Below are 18,655 nucleotides of genomic sequence, written 5' to 3' on the forward strand. Positions count from 1 at the left end.
TGGGATAGGGTCCAGCAGCCCCCGCGACCCTAGTGAGGGTCAAGCGGTACGGAAGATGAATGAATGAATGAATGAATAATCGTGTTGAAAAAAGAACGGTCATTCCTATTTTTTCCCATAATCACCCAGCCGAACGGCATCACCAAGCTGCCTGATGACACTTGTCCATTAGTGTAACAGGTTAATAGATAAACATCGTATGCCTGCCTCCTTTAACTGACAGCGTGTCCAAAATATGAATCGCGTGTGCGCTCACCGATTCATGCCAAGTATTCTTTGTGGAACTGTTGTGCGTGCAGACACATGAGCTTCTTTGCGTCCAAAGCGAGCCCGACCTCGGCCATCCTGGACCTGTGGGAGGTGCAACATTTCCACGGCGGCAACATCAACCAGCTGGCTGCCGTCATGGCGGACATCGGCAAGCAGGAAGCCATGATCTTCCTGGTGTCGGACGGCGAGTGCTAACAGGCCGAGGTGAAACAAGCAGGGTGCAAGAATTCCATATAGACCATCGCAGCTGTCTGTTTTACATCAATCAATGTCGGAGGACCCGTGTTCACACTTTCCAATGAGAGAATCATATTCAGTCAGCTTGGTTGAAAAGTTAGCATTGCCCTCCGAACTCCTGCCCAAATTTTTCTCTTACATAATTTCATGGAGCGCTTAATGAACGCTGGTTATACACAGCCAATCATTTCATTCCATTGAAAACTGACATCAGGAAAGTCCTTTGACGAATATGCTTGATATCCATTTTAAGGTCCGTCACTATTAGGAGAATTCACTCTAGCAGTTTGTTTTTTTTTTCGCCGCTGCCATTTTTGGTGCACGAGTAAAGCAAAATTGTGCACTTCAAGCACATCTCTTGAGGCGCTAGATGTTCAGTAGCCAAATTTCCGAATGTTGTCATGCATGACGTCTGTCCTCAGACGTTTCTGTCACATTTTTGGCATTTCTGCGATCCATGACAACCTTTTGGCATACTCGTGGGGCAGCTACATCCTAGCAGGAAGGCAAAACTCTACACTAGTTACGTGGTCCCCCATAGTGGGTGGGCTGCTAATGGCTGTGGCCTGCCTGATTGGTAACGTTCTTTTGGAACATATGCACTCTGATCTGATTTTCTTTTTTTTTTATTCCTCAAACATATCTGTGAAGCCCGCTACCAAATGTACCGGTTGTGCTGACCGCACTGGTTGACAACCGTATGCAACTACTGTAGTACGACTGGCGTCATTATAAAATGTTCCCAGTCAACATTGAACACGTCCCGAATAGTGGAAAAGGGCATTCTTAGTAAGTTAGCTTAATTGATTTTATTATCTTTCTATAGCCACAGCCCAATCCCAGCGGATTCTGTAGCTAGCTGACATGTGCTAGCAGCTAATTTATGAAAGAGGCACCGTTTCGTTTTTAGGCACAAGAAGCATGACTTTTTAAAATGTTTTGTTCAATGGCAGTTATATTCTTATATATTATTCCCAAAGAGAATAGTTTTTCTTTTTTAACTGTTACATTTTTTTGATATACAAGCATTCACTTGTAAAATGTCACTGGAGATGCATGAAGGGTTGACTTTCAAGGGGCTTCACTTTCAAGGGGCACTCTCTCCAAGTTTTGAATGGCGCCGTTCTCATTCTCATGAGCCTTTTCTTTTGGTTGAAAGGGACAAGATTGGAAACTTTGGGAATGAAATCTAGTGCGAGTGAGGACAAAAACCTTAAGTGGATATCAAGGTTGTCAGCGATTTAAAGCAGACTCTCTCTGCAATTAGGATGGAAGGTTCGTTCGTCTGAGGACCGCCGTCACCGTCGCCTCCACTTTGCGTCAGTGTTCCATGTGTGTTCTTTTCAGGGAGGTCTCATTCATTTCTTCACTTTAGTTCGCACGCCATAGCTAATGAAGGCGCCGCGGGGCCCCGAAACACTTGGGAGGCAACACGTCGTCACCGTCCGAAGTGACGTGTCCTCTAATTGCTTTAATGGTGAAGCGCACGGGCGGGATGTTTGTTGACTACCTAACGTGCAGCGGCTAACGTCTACTTTAGGGTCTTTAAAAAAAACTGTTTTGTTTTGCTCTGTTTTTGCAGTGCTTTTTCTGAAGCCATGTTTGGTGCGCTTTGATATCTCCCCACCCCCCCCCCCCCCACCCCAACTCCGTAGAACATCCTCCCAGTTGCCGCGTACACGGAGAACATCCGCAGGTTCAATCCCCAGTTCAGCCATAGTGTGTGTGTGCGTGCTCCTCCTCAGGGTTGCATGTGATGTCTATAAAGTTGTCAGGAGAGACCCCCGCCCACCCTTCCCTCATTAAAGACACACTCAACTGCCGTATGCTCCGAAGCCCGTCAACACACCGGAGCTTCTTTTTACGATTGTCCCGATTTTTACTTTTATTTTTATTTTTATTTTATGTTTCCACGCGCTGTTTTGCGAAGAGGACGCTTTTGTTTTTTTAATGCGCCATCGTAACACTATTCCGACATGGCTACTGCAGCTCTCCTTCCGACCTAGAACTATTAGAACCACACCCCATCGAAAACAAAGAAACATTTACAGAGCGACGCAATCATTATAGTACAAGAGCCAAGTTACGAGTTTTTGCTACAAAGTGTGACAAAAGTAGAACCCCTCGTGTTATTAGAATAAAGGCAGACTTTGAGAAAATATGAAGTCAGAGTGCGACAGGAATATTTCCCCCGCCCAGAACAGTCAGAATGAAATGTCGAAAAACGTTGGAAATCGTGTATCATAGTGCAGCAAAAGACACAACACCAAGAAATTAATCACAAATAAAATTGTGACTTTCTCTCCTCTTAATTCCGGAAGCGCATTGCTTGTCACTCCGGAAAAGGATGTGATAAATTTCAGGATTTAATGGGATAGCTTTCACATTATAACATCTTTCTCACGTTATAAGGCGATCATTTTCTCGTTTTAATGTGCGAGGACATCACGTTAAAGTGGAACAAAGACTTCAATGTTGCACAAAACAAAACAGAGCAAACCCTTCCAGTTATTGGCAACGTCCTAGCTACGGTATTCTAAGATACTGTTTTATATAGATCCCTCTTGAGTATATATATATATATATATATATATATATATATATATATATATATATACAATATAAAGGCCAAGTGTTTAAAAACAATTAATGTTTACAAAAGAACTAACTGCAAAGAGCTCCGCCACTGATCTGAGCCAGAAGGAATTGCTTTGTTTTGTATAGCCTAATCTTGCCATAACCTCTCCCATTAAAATGTGCAGTGTATCACATTCTAACGTAAAATTCACCGTGTTAATTTGTCAAACATATCACTTTCATCCTGTGAAATTTATACTCCTTTTGAATTACATTTTCAAATTCAAGATATTTCTGGTTGACATGCGTCTGGTGTATCGCCCAGCAAGACATTTAGTTTTGAATCAAATTAAACCTTTTTTTTCTTCATATTTTGTTTCTCCTTGTAAAATCAAAAAGTTTAATGGAATTCCCATAAGTGCATTATTTTCATAGCTAGGGTTTTTTTTGTGTTTTTTTTAATACCAGAATATTTTTCCTCCATTGGTAGTGGCTCTGGTGCTCCTTCATTCTTTTCCCACCAGACTTTTTTAGTTTTTTTCTTCTCCAACGACCAGAGAGCATTTGGTGCAAAGATGCCACCACACTAAGTGTGTGTGCGTGCGTGTGTGTGTGTGTGTGCGTGTGATTTCTAACAGTAACCTTCACTCACCCCTCTGACACATAGTGTTAATCTCACCAAATAAATCTCGTTAAAAAGGATCACGTCCACGTGTAATGTCCCTTTAGTATCGCAGCCACGTGCTGTCACTTTGCATAGTTATGTGTGCATGTACGGGTGCGCGTGCGCGTGAGTGACCTTAAATTGGTAACCAAAGTTTTCATTCATTCTTTTCACCCAGATGTTTTTTTCTGTGCCGTGAGCATCCACACTGTTGTTTCAGCAGTCATGTTGACCTTGTGTGTGTTCGTGCAATCACTTTGTAAAGAAATGTAAAATATATTTTAATACGAAGCCAAATAATAACAATAACATTAAAAAAGAATAAAATATGACACATAAGTTGCGCGGCATTTGTCAAGTCTAAACCGTGACGTGTTTGCCTATTTAACTGTTGTTTGGCGATCTAGCAGTGGAAACTTTCTGCAGTGTTCTAAGGCTTTAGGAGGGGGGCTCTTTATGGGAAGCTTCGGTGTTCTCTTGTTTGTTTCTCATCACTTGCGTATGTATGGACTTACGACTGGTAGCATTTAAATACGAGCTGCAACGAATCAATCACCGAGCTTAGACGGCGGGAGGAAGACGTGGCCTTGTTGGAGAAGCCACGCGGCTGTTCGTTCGATCCAAGTGTGCACTTGAGCGAAAGCGTCTTAGTGCGCGAGTTTGAGAGTGTCCATGTGTGATAGTTTTGTAAGCGCGCGTGTCTTTATTAGAGTGAGCGAGTAAATGTGTGAACGCGCGTGACAAGAGGTGCGCGCATTCGTGAGTAAACAAGTGTGTGAGTGCGTGTGTTATATGTCGTGTGCGCGCGTGGGACGGCTTGACCGGGCGAGTCTTCGTGAGAATGCACGTGCACGCGTGCATGTCTGTATGAGCATAAGTTTTGCGCGTGTGTGTGCGTGCGCGTCCCACTAATGTAATTCACGGGTTGCCGGCTTATCCAACATTTGCTTCCATCACAACTGTACATTTTGTATCACTCGTTCCCATTTGACGTCAAGTGGCGAGTGCGTGTGCGTGCGCATTACATGCCATGTTGCTCCAAATGTTTTCTCCAAATAGACTTTTGTACTTGTGAACCGTTTCTGTTCCGTGTCAATGTTTTTTGCCTTTCTGCATTCAAAAATGCTGTACTTAGGACACGCCACTGCGCTTATGCAATTGTATAATCCCAATTTGGTTTGAGTTTGTTTCATTTGGTTCTACCTTTTTGCGTTTTGACTGTCGGTGTACATTGTTGTGGAGACTTTTTTTGTGGCAAAGAAAAACTTCAGCAAAGGATGATTTTCTGTACTTTTGGGATAATGATGGATTTGTTGGTAGAATTTTGGAAATTCGTTTCTAAGTGCTTTCAAGTATTTACTTGGCCTTATGTATATATATATATATATCGATCTATGACATTTCAGAAACGTATGTATAGTAATTGAACCTGAAAACTGTAAATAAATTATATATTGTTTATTCAAAGACTAGTGTTTTACTTGCAACTGGGGTTGTCATGGCAACAGAAAATAGGTATAGACAAAATTGAGGAATTATTTGATAGCTATTTGGTTTATCCCACTCGTGAACATGTTAACTCACTAAGTGGCAGCCATTTTTCAGACAGTGCTTTACCCTAACACATTTTAAAAATAGTTATGCTGTATATAAAGAAGTACCTGTGATTGAAAAGTCTGGACTCTGAAAAGACAAAAATACGTCCATCCACGCAATGAAGTAACTCGCACATGCATTGCAACATCACAACAACAAATATGTTTATTCAATCAATCCGGCAGTTATTTCAAACAACACATTTTCTGAAGCAATATAAATACATATTCAAAAGCCTGTAGGTTAAAACAATAACTCCAGGATGAGTCATTTGTAATAAATTCTAATATTCTATCTTTGGGCACATAAAATACTGTCTTAAAAAAAACTTACTGTTGTCTGACAAAACTATATGGTTATTATGGTATGTCTGTAATACATTTTTTTCTAAGAGTCTCTTAAGTCCCATTGCAACGTTTTTTTTTCCCCCCCCCAACACATTTGCAACAATCTTAAACCAAACCTCCTGTTAAAATTTTCTGGAAATTAAAATGAGTCCAAATGCAAAAAAATATATACTGTATAATAATACTGATAATAATAATGATTTTAAAAAACAATGTCATCAGGTTGACCTGAAGGTAAACAAGATAATGGCGTGTTTGAACAGGTCACCACAGTCCAGTTGGGTGACAGGCTGGATATTTAGAATAAGAGGCGCAAACGGAGGGTTAAGCTTCTACCATCCAGATGAACACAGGCTTGCATGTGATTTGAGCAGGACATCAAGATTTGAGAAGAGGATGACTCACACCGGGGCGAAGGCGTGGCCTTTGCAGAGGGGCTTGTCCTTCTTGGAGTAAAACGTCTTCCCCTCCAGGTTGATTTGGCACAGCTTCACACATGCAGAAAACAAAAAGCAGGGAAGGGCCAAACTATCACAACCCGATGGACAGAAAACTACTTGCTGTGCTCCTTTCTTTCATTTTCTGCTTCAAGAGTCCTGTGATATTTGTGTTGTTTCTATGCTTTGATGTTCATTTCGTGGTACAAAGTCCTATTATTGTAGTTAATGAATGAAAACCAAAAAATTGAAAGAACATTTTTGTTCACGAAATAAAAAATAAACAAAATAAACGTACTACGTGAAACTTCATTTTACGTTAAAACAATAATTATAGCGAAAATGTCTGTTGATTAATATTAAACATGAGTTTTCAGTGTTCTCATTAGAAATGTACAGTATTTATGTCGGTATTGCTGTAAATGCATATCTACTGAGGTTCGTTGAGAATTGTAGTTGATAGGACCTTAGCACGCATTATTTAGTGACTTTTCTTTACAAAAACTAATACTAACACTACTAAAATGTCAATTAAGGCACGTTTGGAATAATACAAACGAATAAAAATCAACAAATGCTCTAAAAACCCATTTTGGCTAACTGAATATATCACACACACTCACACATACACACACACACACTTAAAGGGTTCATTTGCCACGATCTAGACTCGACATTTTGGATGCAGTTTTTCTTGACCTTGTTAGAGGTACCGAACCCAACCAGTTCTTATGCACATTCACCGAACCTTTCATTAGTGAAAAATAAAAATGTTTTTTTTTTTTAACAAATTCAAGACATTAAAAAAAAATGCACAAAATGAACCAGCCAGTGATGGCCAAGCAGGCGTGTCATAACTAATTGACACGTTGAGTCGGGTGTGTCTTAACCTCCATGGCAGAGGCTCCGTCGAACCGCTGAGACCAATTCACCGAACCCCTGGGGTTCAATCTAACCCAGGTTAAGAACCACACCAATAACACCAAAGCATTTTAGTATAACAAATCCGATTTAACGTAATCCGAATTATTTTATCATTTGGGTCGATTCAAAAATGCACGTGAAGAGGACCTTGCAAAAAATGCTTCACAATATTGAGGAAAATAAATTGCTATTATTTTTCAGAATTGTTCAGCTCTTGTACCAAATGTTTGTTTACCGTTGAATGAGTTACAATTTGGGGGGCCACAGAGGAAAAGGTTCCACTCCAAGAGCCCGTCTGATGTTTTCTCGGCATCGCCGGTGCAAGAGGAGAAGACATGAAAGGGAGCGACTTACAGCGCAGACGAAGCACGTATCGTGCCAGCTGTAGCCCAGAGCCTCCAGGAAACGATCCCCGGCGTCAATCTTAAAGTCGCAGCCGTGACATTTGGTGCCGAACATCTTCTCGTAATCTGGAAAGACAAAGCCCTGAAAACGGTCCTCTCTAAAGGGGACAGATTGCGCAAAATTGATTTTGAATGTCTCGTATAAAAATCGGCCGGCGTCTGGAGCGCCTGCACTCATCAGGTGGGGAAAACAACCCTTTGTTCCTCTTTCTGAAAATGGTTCAGGGAGAGAACGTCATTTACATAATGATTGCACCCATAAAATGATCTGGTGTGATGAGGGAAGATCCGGAGCCACTTTCAAACAGCGGCCAGTCTACATCGTGTGAAACTATCGTGCAGAAACAACCCCCAACTGATGTGATACCCCTGTTTATAATGTCAAAGCCAAAAGGTAAGCAGAGCTGCATTGAGTTTACTCAATGAAGTTGTTGAACTGGTGGAGGAAGATGTGCGTGTTTGTGTAGAAGTCATGGGAAGGAAAGTCAGACTCAGCATATACAAGTCCCTCGCTAGCATGAAACAGAGCCACCCCCTCAAAACAGGCTAATTTCGGTGAAACAGACACTCTTGAAGCTTTAAGTACTTTAGGGATTGATTGATCAGCTGATATTGGCTTTTACGAAATCAGCAGAATTTGTTATCGGAATTGTATTCTGACAAATATGGGACTACGCATCAGCCTGAAAAAAATCGATATTGGTCGTGCCCCAGTAAAATTGCTCATTAATAAAGGCTAATTACCGCAATGCCATTTGTAAACATGTTATAAGTATTGATGCTGGGGGTATTTTATATGTTTTGACAATAACATGGAAAATGTGTTTTAAAACTTGGGAATGCTATTAAAACTGTGAACAAAATAATTTACATATACAGGATGGATAGATGGATGGATAGATAGATGGATAGATGGATAGATGGATGGATGGATGGATGGATGGATGGATGGATGGATGGATAGATGGATAGATGGATAGATGGATAGATGGATAGATGGATAGATAGATAGTAAATTGTGACTGTCTTAATATTAGGCCTTTATTCTGGTAATACTATGATAGAATATTACTATTCTTTTGCTAAATCCAGGTTTCTTTTTTGTAATATGCCCTTAATTTCCATCCATTTTCTGATCCGCTTATCCTTACAAGTGTCGTGGGGCATGCTGGAGCCTATCTCAGCTGTCTTAGGGCAGTAGGCGGCAGGACTCCCTGACCTGGTTGCCAGCCCAAAAAAGTTTTTGGTATGTGATTTTACAATGTATTAATTTTTTTTTACTTTGTTCACTATTTAAATGTTAATCATCAACAGCGTGAGCTTAGCAAACGTAAAAAAATATATATAATTGATCTAAAATTCCTTAACTATTGTAAAACTTGCACTTGGTGCTTTTTTTAATGTCGAACGTTATTTATTCTGTAGTATTTGTTTTCTTTTCAACATAGCCCCTAATATGCCTTCATGTCCTCATGTATTATGGGCAATACCAGGGATCAGCTCTCTAATTTGGATTCATCAGACTCAAACAAAATCCTGCATGTCTTCCACCTTCCCATAGCGTCGGCTCAGCTTTAATGTCGTGTGCGCTCGGAGTAACTTGTCACCTCTCTCGCAGTAAGGCTCTCCCTCCTCCATGTAAAAGGCCTGGTTCCTGATAGGAGTCTTGCAGGCTGCACACTTAAAACACTGAACGTGGTAGGTCATCTTCAGGGCGTGCATGATTTCCTGATCGGGCGAGAAAAGCTCGTAAATGTTTTATTTTCACCACGGTTCCAGCATGCATTTACATCCATTAAGTCCCACTTCAAACAACGGCCCCCGCTCGGATGTTTAGTCGCATTAGATTCATTCTCTCACCCCCGTGATCTTCTTCTTGCACTTTGCACAGTTGGGTGCATAGCGGTTATCGTGGCACTTGGTACAGAAGACGGAACCTCTCTCCTCGAAGAAGCCCCCCTCCTCCAGGACCGTCTTGCATTGTGAACACGTGAACTCCTCGGGGTGCCACGAGCGTCCCAACGCGACGAGGTAGCGACCCCTGAGGAGCACGACACGGCTTCACGGTCACTTCAGCTGGGTGCATCTTTCACAGCCACAAAGTCACAAATTTTTCATGGCAAACAGTTTGCCGCTGCGGCAACGGTGTCCGACAAAATAAAAAGCTTTCTGCGTTTTCATTCATCCAAATAAAACTAATGAAAAAAATATATATACAGTAGTATACAGTATATACCTGTATGTATATTATTTTCAATGCATTATATGTTTTAGAGCAGGGGTGCCCGATACGATCGACCGGTAACCCGCAGACCGGTACCAAGTCGATCGCGAGAGGTGAAGGGGGAAATGGAGGGAGGAAAAAAAAGGGGTGCTTTGCTGACTTTTGGTTGTTCACAGGCCCAAGGCGCAAAATCATCGTCCTCGATCTGAAGCGTACCTTCATGATGAGGAACATTTTGAACAACAAACACGAGATGGTAAATCACATAAAATGTGAGTTGAACGTTATTGCTTATGGGTAGCAAATGTCAGCAATGTTCTGATGACTTGCCAAAAGACTAAATTCTAATGACTGAGCTCCACAGATGAGAGACTGCCCCACTGGCTACACTCCAATTTCCTTCAAGCTCTCGATACCCGCATTGATTTCTATTCATTTTTGTCTGTGATGTAATCAGTAAGCGATTTAAATCCTCTCAGAACCATCTCAGATTCCCACCTGATGATTTTGTTGCAGGCGCTGCACACCGGGGTCCTCTCACTGCCTTGGGGCGTCTGCTGCGCCGCCTGCAGGATGGAGCTGCGGTTCTCCATTGGTGTGGGCTGAACCGGCTGCTGGTGCTGCGTCACCACCGTGCTCGTCTTGTCCGGACGATAACGGTCGGCAAAATTCGGGTCGGTGACCCACGGGGGTCGGGAGGAAGGAGCCGAGATGCCTGAGGCTGCAGTATTGGATCCTGCGTTTAGGGCAAACAAGCACTCATTGGAATTTGTTTTGAGCAAGTAAAAAACACAACAGGCTGTGACTTTGAATCGTGATGGTGGGAGGGGGCGGGCGCTCCGGATGTCTCTCGACACTTGAATGCAGTTGTTGATCCTTCATGTATCGACACTTCATAAAAAAGCATTAGCGCATCCTACGTGCTGCTTTAATGCATCAGCAGGACAACAAACTCACCATCTGGTTGACTTGCTGTCTGAATCTTGGCAGGCGATGGAGTTGGCTCAACACTATGAAGAGAAAATGACTAATTAGAGAGGGAAAAAAGTATAGAGCTCGTGATAACGATGCATGTCATGTTTGTGTTGATAGCAGCAGCCACGGTGGCCTCGTATTACTTTGTGTGGACAATCGAAACATTACATGTGAACAGTGTGATGCGGCTGCAGTGAGGGAACTCGGTTGAGGAGTTAAATCAGTACTGAAGGTAGCAAAGAAATCACATTTTAAAAATTGGCAATATGGTGAAGCAAACAGGTTGTTTATTTGTTTGGTGCAATTTTGTGCACTTTTTTTTAAGATCCTGCTTTTCACTGATGTATATACTGTGACAATGTTTTTTTTTTTTTTTTGGGTGGGTTCTGGAATTCTACAGCTGTGTGTATCCTTGCATTTAGATTACAACATCTGCTTATTTTCCAATGCTTCTTCACTGCATTGAAATTTGGCAACCCGGCAGTCTGATGTCCTTATCAGGGAAACGGTAGAGTGCGTTTCTAAGGCTGTGCAGTATATCATCACAATAATGGCCCATGCAAACTCAACATGTGTATCGCAAAGACGTACGATGAGTGTCATATGGAATTGTATGCGTTAGTCTGACTTTGACCAATCAGACGGGCATCGCCATCCAACAGGTGAACGGGATCTCTTGGCATTACTAACACTAAAATGTTGTAGATACACTTTGTATATATCATTTGAAGTCATTACAATTTTTACAAATCTGCAAAACTTGGTGAGGGAGGCCTTCCAACACATCAACCAATTTCATTAATTTAAAACGAACATTGATTTGGAGTAAGGTCAAGTTCTATTCAGTTCACTTTTAGACTGAGATGCAACATACCAGTGAGATAATGTTTTAGTCTCACCTGGTTTAAAAAAAAAAAAAAAAAAAAAACCAAAAATAAACACTCAGGGACTGAGAAACTGAATCAAAATGTGCTCCACACACACACTATAGTCAAGAATAATGGCAGTAGCTCCCAAACTCTTTTGACCGTTTTCCAGAACTCCCAGACAAAGATTTACAGACATGAAACTCATCAAACATGTTCAGTGGGATCCCATCATATTCGGAATCCAGAGGCGTTTGGCTTTCAGCCGGCATGCGCAGAGCTGAGGAAATAAGGACTTGTTTCTGCATCTAAAAGTTCTGTTACCCGCAGCGAGCGTCACTATATTCAGAAAATCTTCAAACTCAATCTCAGATGGAGGGAAAACAAGTTGTGAGTGAAGATGGCGTGCTCTGGAGAGGTGTCAATCCGGGGGGGGGGGGGGGGGGGGGGTGTGGAGCGCCTTAAGCGATATAGATATAGAAGAGCGCCTTAAGCGACTCTCGTGTTTACAACATCAACACTGCCGTCTACAATCAGCAATTGCGAGATGAAATTGCAGGTGGTTGACAATGACAAAAAAAATCGGGCAAGTCATTACCCTGATTCAACTTTGCTCTTCAGCTTCGCCCCACTCATCGCGTTTCACTGCGCCTCTCAATTAATCAACATATGTATCCAATGTGCCGCAAGGAGGCAGCGCAAGAAAAACGCGTTTGCCAACAGCATACATATTAATAATGAATCGCTGATGACGGGAAGTAAGTTAAATGGAACACAGCCGCTGAGACGGAGGGGAAGTCGAGGTCAAATCAAGGAAAGCGACTTAAATGAGCGGCAGACCCGGGATCAGCCGAAGGTCCATTTCTTCCTCCAGCAGACAAGCAGCTCCTCCGAGACCGCCTGTTGTTGTTTGTCTGCTCCTCAGGCTGCCAAAGGGTACAGGTGCACCCTCAACCGTGTCTATTCCCAGCTGGAGTGGCCTGGAGTGTGTTTTCGTGACATTTTCACCTCTTTCAACTTAGGACCAACCGCCCCCAAGCCAAGAGAGATGCAGGTGCGCGATTGCACGCTGCAGAGTAACAAGCCACAGACGCCTTGACATTTGCGGTTCATTCTTTCCACCTGTGATTTCTCATCTACCTCGGTTGTTCTTATTTTGGCCCGGTCCCCAGAGGAAAGTGTCGACTTGAGCGCAGACGGCGTTAAATTTAAAAGGAGAGAAAAGAAAAGCTTTCTCTTTTCTTTTGCGACAAAGAAAGACAGCACATGTCATCTGCCACGCAAAAGGTGATGTGGGTTGATAAACAAAACCCGACAACTTTCCGTAAAAGGCTGCGTGTCTCACAGCTGCTCCACTCATTCTGCATTTTTTTTTCTTATTGATGAAAACACCGCTAAAGTGGAATACTTCAAACGGCAACAATTCAAGCGACATTTTATTTATTTAAAAAAAAAAAAGCGGTTCACCCCAAATTTGAATCAAACATTTTAAGATCAGTTTTTATGCCCCAAATAAGGACTTGCCTCAACAAGGGGACAACAAGGATAAAGAAAAATGGACATACAAGTTAAAGCTGGTGTTTTTTTTACCCTTGCGCGGCCGTTAAGAATGTCAACAGGTTACTCGATACTTTTGTTTTGGGGTTAAAAAAAATGAGCGACTGCAGCTGTTTGACGAGAGTTGAACACCTGCAGTTCAAAGCACAATTTTGACAACCTACTCAGGCTTTGAATTAGCTCCGATTAAGTGCATTGTTGTTGCTATTCGATGAAAAAACATGCTTTTCCAAAATAGTTTACCCTCATCTGAAGCACCAAGGAGAACAAGTGGTCTTTATGTTTGGCAAGAAGATATGGACATGGTACACCTGCTTTTCATTGGGCAGCAACAATGTTCACACATGACCATACTACGTGTACAAAAACTGTCAGGGATCTACCACCGACACCATGACATCTGAATTTACAAACTACGAAAAATCATGATATTTGGCATATATCAACTTTGCTTTTCCCTACTTCAGATCACAAACTGTGAAAGCCAACCCATTTTTCCAGCTCATTTTCAAGAGGTGGTCAGATGTACACCAATGATTTTATTAAGTGCTTTACTTACTTTTTCTCATTAGTCACATTTCGCGCCACCGATAACTCCTTTGACAAAGTAATAGCGTATTTTTAGGACTCAAAATCATACTTTGGCTCGTCCTTCGACTTGTGCTCAGGTGTGACTTGTAGCTACGACAAGTATAGATTAAAATTAGAGCTCGGTTTGTCACCCAAAATCCCGCCTCCCTAACTTTGTCAAAGGCATCGAACGAGTTCTGCTGGGATTCGAAATTTCCGTTTCTAACTATGGATTTTTTTTTTCCTTTTTATGTTAAAATGGCTTACCTTAACCAGAATTCTGCATCGCACTGTGGCCAAAGGTGGCCAAATCCTGGGAGGTTATTGCGCCTTTTGGTGGTGTGAACAGTAAATCCCCGTTGTGGTAGCATACTCACGACATGCTGTATGTCACACATTAGTTGCCATGACTGCTACTTCTTCTATTAATACTTCTGTGTTTTCTTCTTCTAACAGGCACATTTCAAAACCATTTTCTCAAAAACTGACATATGTATGAATTCTGGTTGTGCTTACTGACCACAAACCGATTGTACGTATGTGCTACATGCCACTCAAAAATCTGTCAATATGTTTGGGTAAGTAGTCCTAAAGTACACTTGTTCGCAATGCCAGGCCAATACAGGCCGTCAGTTCTTCAATATATCAAATTCCGTCCTATTTACGGTCACATTCCCGTTCTCTCATTCGCATCGAATCACTAGCAAGTGTACGCGTTTTAGTCGTACTACAACGACAGCAACTGAACTTCCTGCTTTTGTGTCGAAGAAATGTCGTCCTACTTGCACAAACTATTTATTAAGTCTCCATTTGAATACTTTTTGTTGACCAAGAGACTATTCGGCCTATTTGGAATTTTTGTTTTTAGTTTACATCGAGTTCATTTATGAAGACGCCATATGACATGCACTGTATAATTTTTTTTCCTCAAAAAATGTGACTTCTGCTCCAGAGCGACTTAAAGTACGAAAAATAGAAGTCAAATCATTAAAGCCGAAATCACTTTCTGTGGGCGCCGTTTTCTTTGATTACCACAGTTCTCAAAAGAACGAACCAAAAGGATTTCAATAGAATTCATGTGGAGCAGTACTAGCTTTTACATTCCAATTATTTCTGGCTGGAGAGTTCATGTTTGACTACAGGCTGTTTTTTTTTCTCTTTATCCCACAAAGTTGTTTAATGACCCATGTTCATGCATTTGGTTGGGTTTTTCATGACTAATTGCACAACTATTTTCTCCATGAGGCAATAGAAGTGTGAAGTGCGAACAGACACCCTATCAAGGCAAGCCTGTGCAAGGTGAGCTCACCAGGAGGCTGCACTGAACGCCAAGAAATGAGACGCAAAGATGGCGGCTCGCATAATCAAAGATAGAAACTTGAAAGAAAAGAAGCACACACAAAATAAGAGAAAGGCAAGACGATGTTTTTGTAAGATGTTTTGTATTTCTGATGACAGGAAAGGGGAAAACAAAGAGTCAGGTACAGCTTGGTGGTTTCTTTCTTAATGTTTGGGGACACACACACAAGATGAGATGATTAGAAATGAAAACTCAGTGAGAAGTGTGGGAGAGAATCAAACAAGTAAGCTACTTCCCACCGCATATCCCCCCACCACCACCCCTTCAATCCACGCACACGAGTTTCCCCCACTAGCTCAGTCGGATTGAAACTAGGACTTCAGGCACAGTGGCCCACTGGTCTGAATACTTGGCTCAGTTTGCAACGTTCCACTTTAAAGCTTTGTCACGTTGGCTAAATTGCCTAGAGTTTGGATTCTTTACACAGCCTCCCCCCAAAAAAAAAACAATTTCTTCGTCGCTGTCCCTTCTGTGTCAAGTTATCTGCCACCTGATGGTTGGCTATCTTCGTCGTCTTTGAGATGCGACTAAGTCTAACAGGCTCGGCGTGCGGTGTCGTTCAGGATTTGATATTTAGGGCGCGAGCCGACCTATCGTGGTGCCAATCCCTCAGACGGGCGTAACGGGGGCTCTGAATCTCAGTGAGGAACTTTTCCCTGCCCGCAAGGAAGAGAGGAACACATGGACAAAAGGAAACGTTATATGGAGGAGAAAGCAAAGAGACAAAATGAGTTCAAAGCACAAATACACCAGAGGGGTTGCAGATTGAGCCTCCTTCAAAACAATTACAAATTATTATGTTGGACCTACAAACTGACCCTTGTACACACACGCACATGCACACTGTACATGCTAAACTAGTATACAATGAAACAAGTACTGAACCACTAAGAACTGCGCTCAGGCTTTACCTGGCCCTCTTCATGGTTTCATCATCTGGGTCCTGCACTGCAAGATGCAGGAAACACACATACGCACATTAGTCAAGGTGACACACACCTATGATCATAAAGGATGAGTCAAAAAACAAGATTGTGCTTTTCTTGTGACCAACATGGGAATGACAAGTGAAAGTTCTGTGGACTTGGACTGCAGTGTTTGAGAGGACATGAATAGCTTCATAGCTTCTCCAAAGTCGTGCACAACTATCGGTCCGACCAGTTTCATGTTATGACTACTGCGACAAGTCATTAAATCAATAAAAGTGATGCGGTGTGATTTGCAATACAGTGAATACTCGATGCAACAATTAGCAGGACAATTTGCCGGGTTAACTGGTCAGAAAGCTTTCATTCTTCCTGTGGTGCCAGTCAAAGACCAAGCTTAGCCAACAGTGCAAAATGGAGGCAACTTACTGCAACTCTGAAAATAGCCGAGAGTGCACTCGGCATCGAAGTGAAACAATAAGCCTACTTCACTTGTTTTATTACAAGCAAGTTTTGCAGCGAGAAAGAGACTCTTAATGCTGGGTTCTTAAACTTTCTGAAGTCAAATGAAAGTGCTGCGGGATTAATTGGCCTTCTTTTCTAGTTTGACCAGCTCCTTTGAAAAGTATACATTTTAAATTATCCTTTAAAAAAGGGAGACCTTATTATGCTATAAAGAAATTAACATTTGCAATAAGAAACATAAAATAAGTTAGTATGGTACACAAAAACGTGTCTGTGTGTAGCGATAGATAATGGAAGTTGACATAAAAATGACATTTTCAAAGTTTCAAGCATTTGATCCAAACTCCCAGTACTTGACAGGTATATGAATGTCGTAAAATGGAGGGCAATTGTAGATTTGCGATATCAAAATGCATTATGGGTGGCTGTTGATTTGGCTCGCGTGTTTCACTCCTGAATTAAATCTATTGTTCCTTTTTATTCGCTCTCAGTGAGCTCCAAAACAAATGTTCTATTCAGTCACACGCTCACACATGGGTAGTCCATCTACAACGTGAACATGCCAGGCCTGGTCCCGGACTTACTGAAGTCAGTGCCAGTGAGCTGGGCCAGGATGCGGAAAGAGCGTGACTGGGTGGTACCGGTGCGAGGCTGCCAGTCCTCTGTGTCCTGGATCAACCTCTTTTTGCTGCGGTCGTTGGGGATAAAACAGGGCATGCTCTCCATCCTGAGGCTGTGCCTAACATAAGCATAACCAGCAGCCCACGGCAGGCATTAAACTAGAGACCGGACGAGCTGTTCACAAACACCAGACAAGCAGGCCATGTTGAACACAGGACATCCAGAATTGATCATGGAATAACTACAATGAATGTGAGGAATGTGGGCCACAAGGCTTTTAATTCAACCATATCTGACCCAACTGACTTTGTCAAAAAAGAAAGAAATTAAAAAAAAATACATCTATTGGTGTGTCTTAACACACACACCAACCAAGCAATCTGCATGCACAGGCCCCTTACTTTGATGATTGGCACATATCATAGAAGGTAGGTTCAACCCTACAGAACAGACCAAAAACACAAGATTGAGATCAACGTGGGGGTGATGATGATGATGATGAACTACAAATGAACATAAATAGCAGAAATGGTGTCGACAAAAGATTCTGGCAGTCTCCACTAGCGCATAAAAGGTGTTGCAAAGACCACAATGAGATGGCAGTGGGGGAAAAACTAGCAAACTGTCTGAAATGCTAATGAGTGATCCCCAACCAGGGTGCCGAAGCACCACAGTGTACTGTGACAGATCATCAACGGCGAGGACTCGGGGAATTGTACCGTTTCATCTCACTCGTCTAAAACGGATCATCGGTGTTGCCAGTTATCTCGAGATATTCACTTATTTTATTGCCGTTACGTCCGTCGTTTCAAACAGTTATGGGTTTTTTTTCAACGCTGTCGGGGAGATATTAATTGAACAAAACACCCATTATTGCACTACGGTAGTTAGCAGCCCCGAGCATTATGAAGATTTATTAGTGCTAAGAAGTAAAGAAAGGAAAAAATAATACAGTAATAAAAACTGGCAAGCAAGTGAGAGTTACAAAAGTATTTACGAACATCGGAATTACGAGTAGAATGTTAAAAAGTAATAAGAAGAGACTGAATTTATAATTTGATGAAACACAATTGTGATTTAATGAAGGATTTTATGACGATCTAGGTGAGGTTCAGAATGCTGCGTCTGTATTGGTGGTAGGAAATGTTGACACTTGATAAAATTCTTGTAACATCACATTATTATCACAAAAAATATTACTTTTCTTGTAATTAAGGAGTTGAGAGGGAGGGAAATGTACTAACTTTTCAAGAGTCTCCATCTGCAAAGTTGAAAGAAGATGGGGAAAAGAAAAAGAGAAAAGAAAAAGTGGTCAGAGCACCGTTTTGTGGGGGGGAGAGAATTTGTGCAGAACCGGAGCCATCATCCGAATGCAGCAAACATGCCAAGAGTTAAGCAGAGGCATGCTTTTATCGTCGGTGGGCTCTGCGAGAGAGAGAGACTGCATTGTGCGCCTGTCAGGCCTATCTGTTGTTCATGCTGAGCCATAGCGATTTGGCACAAAACACTTGTCATTGCGATGTTCTCAGCGACGTACGCAAATGCTTTTCAAGAGTTCTGTAAACGGCTTTGGCGCGAGCCCAAACACAGCACTTCCACAGTGCCGCAGCCATTCTCACGTTGTCCTCTTGTGCT

General features: G+C 42.0%; 2 protein-coding genes across 9 annotated transcripts in view; one reads left to right on the forward strand and one right to left on the reverse strand.

Moving 5' to 3' along the window:
• Positions 1 to 2,314, forward strand: part of unc5a (unc-5 netrin receptor A) — a 207,462-nt gene extending 205,148 nt beyond the window's left edge. For all 6 annotated transcript variants that reach the window (XM_052073821.1, XM_052073831.1, XM_052073840.1 and 3 more), the window contains one exon: positions 300 to 2,314. In XM_052073821.1, the coding sequence (XP_051929781.1) occupies positions 300 to 465 (166 nt within the window). In that variant the 3' untranslated portion in view covers positions 466 to 2,314. The remainder of the gene's footprint in view (positions 1 to 299) is intronic.
• A 3,460-nt stretch (positions 2,315 to 5,774) lies between these two features.
• pdlim7 (PDZ and LIM domain 7) overlaps positions 5,775 to 18,655 on the reverse strand; it is a 43,127-nt gene continuing 30,246 nt past the window's right edge. For all 3 annotated transcript variants that reach the window (XM_052074930.1, XM_052074931.1, XM_052074932.1), the window contains exons 6-11: positions 10,638 to 10,690; positions 10,179 to 10,416; positions 9,317 to 9,497; positions 9,064 to 9,184; positions 7,407 to 7,522; positions 5,775 to 6,179 (exon numbers count right to left, since the gene is read on the reverse strand). In XM_052074930.1, coding sequence (XP_051930890.1) covers positions 6,093 to 6,179; positions 7,407 to 7,522; positions 9,064 to 9,184; positions 9,317 to 9,497; positions 10,179 to 10,416; positions 10,638 to 10,690 — 796 coding nt within the window. In that variant the 3' untranslated portion in view covers positions 5,775 to 6,092. The remainder of the gene's footprint in view (positions 6,180 to 7,406; positions 7,523 to 9,063; positions 9,185 to 9,316; positions 9,498 to 10,178; positions 10,417 to 10,637; positions 10,691 to 18,655) is intronic.

Source organism: Hippocampus zosterae, chromosome 1 (assembly GCF_025434085.1).
Source record: "Hippocampus zosterae strain Florida chromosome 1, ASM2543408v3, whole genome shotgun sequence".
NCBI classification, from domain to species: Eukaryota; Metazoa; Chordata; class Actinopteri; order Syngnathiformes; family Syngnathidae; genus Hippocampus; species Hippocampus zosterae.